The sequence below is a fragment of the Penaeus chinensis genome, chromosome 6 (assembly GCF_019202785.1).
Source record: "Penaeus chinensis breed Huanghai No. 1 chromosome 6, ASM1920278v2, whole genome shotgun sequence".
Classification (NCBI taxonomy): domain Eukaryota; kingdom Metazoa; phylum Arthropoda; class Malacostraca; order Decapoda; family Penaeidae; genus Penaeus; species Penaeus chinensis.
In genome coordinates, this window is record NC_061824.1 from 5,703,816 (window position 1) to 5,706,315 (window position 2,500).

At 45.7% G+C, this 2,500-nt stretch overlaps 1 protein-coding gene across 1 annotated transcript in view; it reads left to right on the forward strand.

The window, feature by feature from the left end:
• LOC125026198 (protein still life, isoforms C/SIF type 2-like) overlaps positions 1–2,500 on the forward strand; it is a 132,530-nt gene that overhangs the window by 9,463 nt on the left and 120,567 nt on the right. Inside the window, exon 4 of the mRNA XM_047614501.1 lies at positions 2,156–2,299. Within this exon, the coding sequence (XP_047470457.1) occupies positions 2,156–2,299 (144 nt within the window). The remainder of the gene's footprint in view (positions 1–2,155; positions 2,300–2,500) is intronic.

A 2,500-nucleotide genomic window follows, 5' to 3' on the forward strand; every position in this document is an offset into this window, starting at 1 on the left:
ATGATTTTGACAAAAAGTTGCTTATATATGGAAAAGAGTTAGAGAAATAATTTCGCCTCGCATTGTGGAGCATGAGCCCGGCAAAGGCCCCTTGATAAGGGAGCATAGCTATATCACAGAATTCCCCGCGCGGTGAGAATCCCTACCGACCAGGCCACTTTACATCGACGCACTGAGGAAATATTGACCAAATAGCAGGAAGAGGAGCGTCGCTTTGGCCAGGGTGGGCGTGGAGACCATACGGGCATCACGGATAGCAAGTGAGCGCTGTGAAGCGTGTGAGTGTGTGTGCGTGTGTGTGTTGCGAGGTGCACCAGGTCGGCCATTTAAGAATCAACACTAAACAATAGGACAGTCTCGAGGTACGGGTGAATAGGAGGGGATGGGGGGGGGGGGGTGAGAATCGATAGGAGCAACACAGTGGGATGGGTAGAGGTGATGAAGAAGGTGGTCAGACGAGAATCGGTGATAATAATGGGGGCGCTCTCTGATCCGTTGTACAGGATTGAGATGGAAGCGACCGGTTAAGAATCAATGATTACAAAGACCAGCTAACTTTGGTGTGTATGTGCGTGTGTGTGAGTGAGTGGGAGGGAGGGAGGGAGGGAGGGAGGGAGGGAGAGAAGGAGGGAGCAAGAGAGAGAGGGAGAGAGATGGAGAGAGATGGAGAGAGATGGAGAGGGAGAGAGAGAGAGAGAGAGAGAGAGATAGAGATAGAGATAGAGATAGAGATAGAGATAGAGATATAGAGATAGAGAGAGGGGCAGGTAGACAGACAGACAGACAGAGATAGAGACAAAGACATACAGATAGACAGACAGAAATGGAAACAGAGACAGACAGACAGTGGCAGAGACAGAGATAAAAATAGAGACAGACAAACAGACAGGCACTGGCAGAGACAGAGATAAAAATAGAAACAGAGACAGACAGACAGAGGCAGAAGAGAAACACCTGTATCTATCTCTAGCCAGATTCAATAATAAGAGCATCGTTCTTGCTTCGAGCTCAGGGGCAAGGGCAAGGGAGGGGGGGGGGAGACGGGAAAGGCAATTGATAATAACAAATCGTTCAATCTTGAGGGAGGAAGTCAAGGGGAATAAGCCGTACACGGATGGATGGAGGACTTATTATTGCCATCCCGAATTAATTGACGCTCGCTCATATCAGCTGTGCCGCGTAAAATGGAGGCGACGCAAATCTCTTGTTTGTCGTGATGCGTTGCTGTTGAAGATAGGATTCCCCAGAGGGAAGGGGGGGAGGGATGGGGAGGGGCGGGGAAAGGTCGCTTGTCTTTCCAATGCACTACATTAATTCATGCTCGCCTGCGAACTCGTACGTACGCACGCCTACACATACACATACACATACACATACACATACACATACACATACACACACACACACACACACACACACACACACACACACACACACACACATACATACGTACGCACGCACGCACGCACACACACACACACACACACACACACACACACACACACACACACACACACACACACACACACACACACACACACACACATGCACACGCACACGCACACGCACAACACCACACGAGCGGGTTTGGGTGATATTACTTCTCCGAAGCGCAACTCCACGGAAGCTTTTGACAGACTTCATTACCAGATATTGTGGAAGCGATTTTATTTATTTTCTGTGTCAATTTGAGTATTTGTTTTGGTGTTTGTATATATATCGGTGTAATTGGTAGTTTTTAATGTAACGTATGCTAATATGAATATGTTATTTTGCATGAATACTCAATTAAAAATTGAAAATATGTGTTGAATGAGCAATCATTACCGAGAAATATTGAGAAATGTATGAGTAATGGTTAATGGTTAATTGTTAAAACATATAAATGTTCTAGACATCAAGGTCACACAGCACTAAGGGTATGAGTAAGAATGACTAGTTTTACTCTATGTATTTTTTCGCTCTCATTCAAACTTCTCTTTTATATATATTTAATGTTTATGCAGCTTCATATGTCATTCCTTGTATTTGAGTGCTTGTGTTTACATATCTTTTGGAGATATGTGTGTCCTGAGTACTGGTTTTATTTGCTCGATGTGACCATGTTTACAATTAGATTACCATACTAAGTATATGTCATGTTCTTTCCCCCCAGGCCCCATGCCAGGTCGAACTCGAAAACTGGGTAAACAGCATTCACAGTGCTTGCGCCGCCGCTTTCGCTCGCCACCGCGGCAAGACCGGAACACTGCATCTTCTCCAAGAGGAAATTTTCAGAATCGACCGCGCCATAGAATCGGTGAGTTTATGTTGCTGGACTGGGATTGCGGGGCGGAGCGGGAGTCTTGTCCCTCTCTTATCTTTTAAGCTTCCATTACTTGTAGATGGAGAAGGCACACCGCTAGTAACCGCAGATGCCTTCTGATATATATGTGTTCTTGTGCACTGGTGGACGCACACACACTTACGCAGACATTTATATATATATATATGTGTGTGT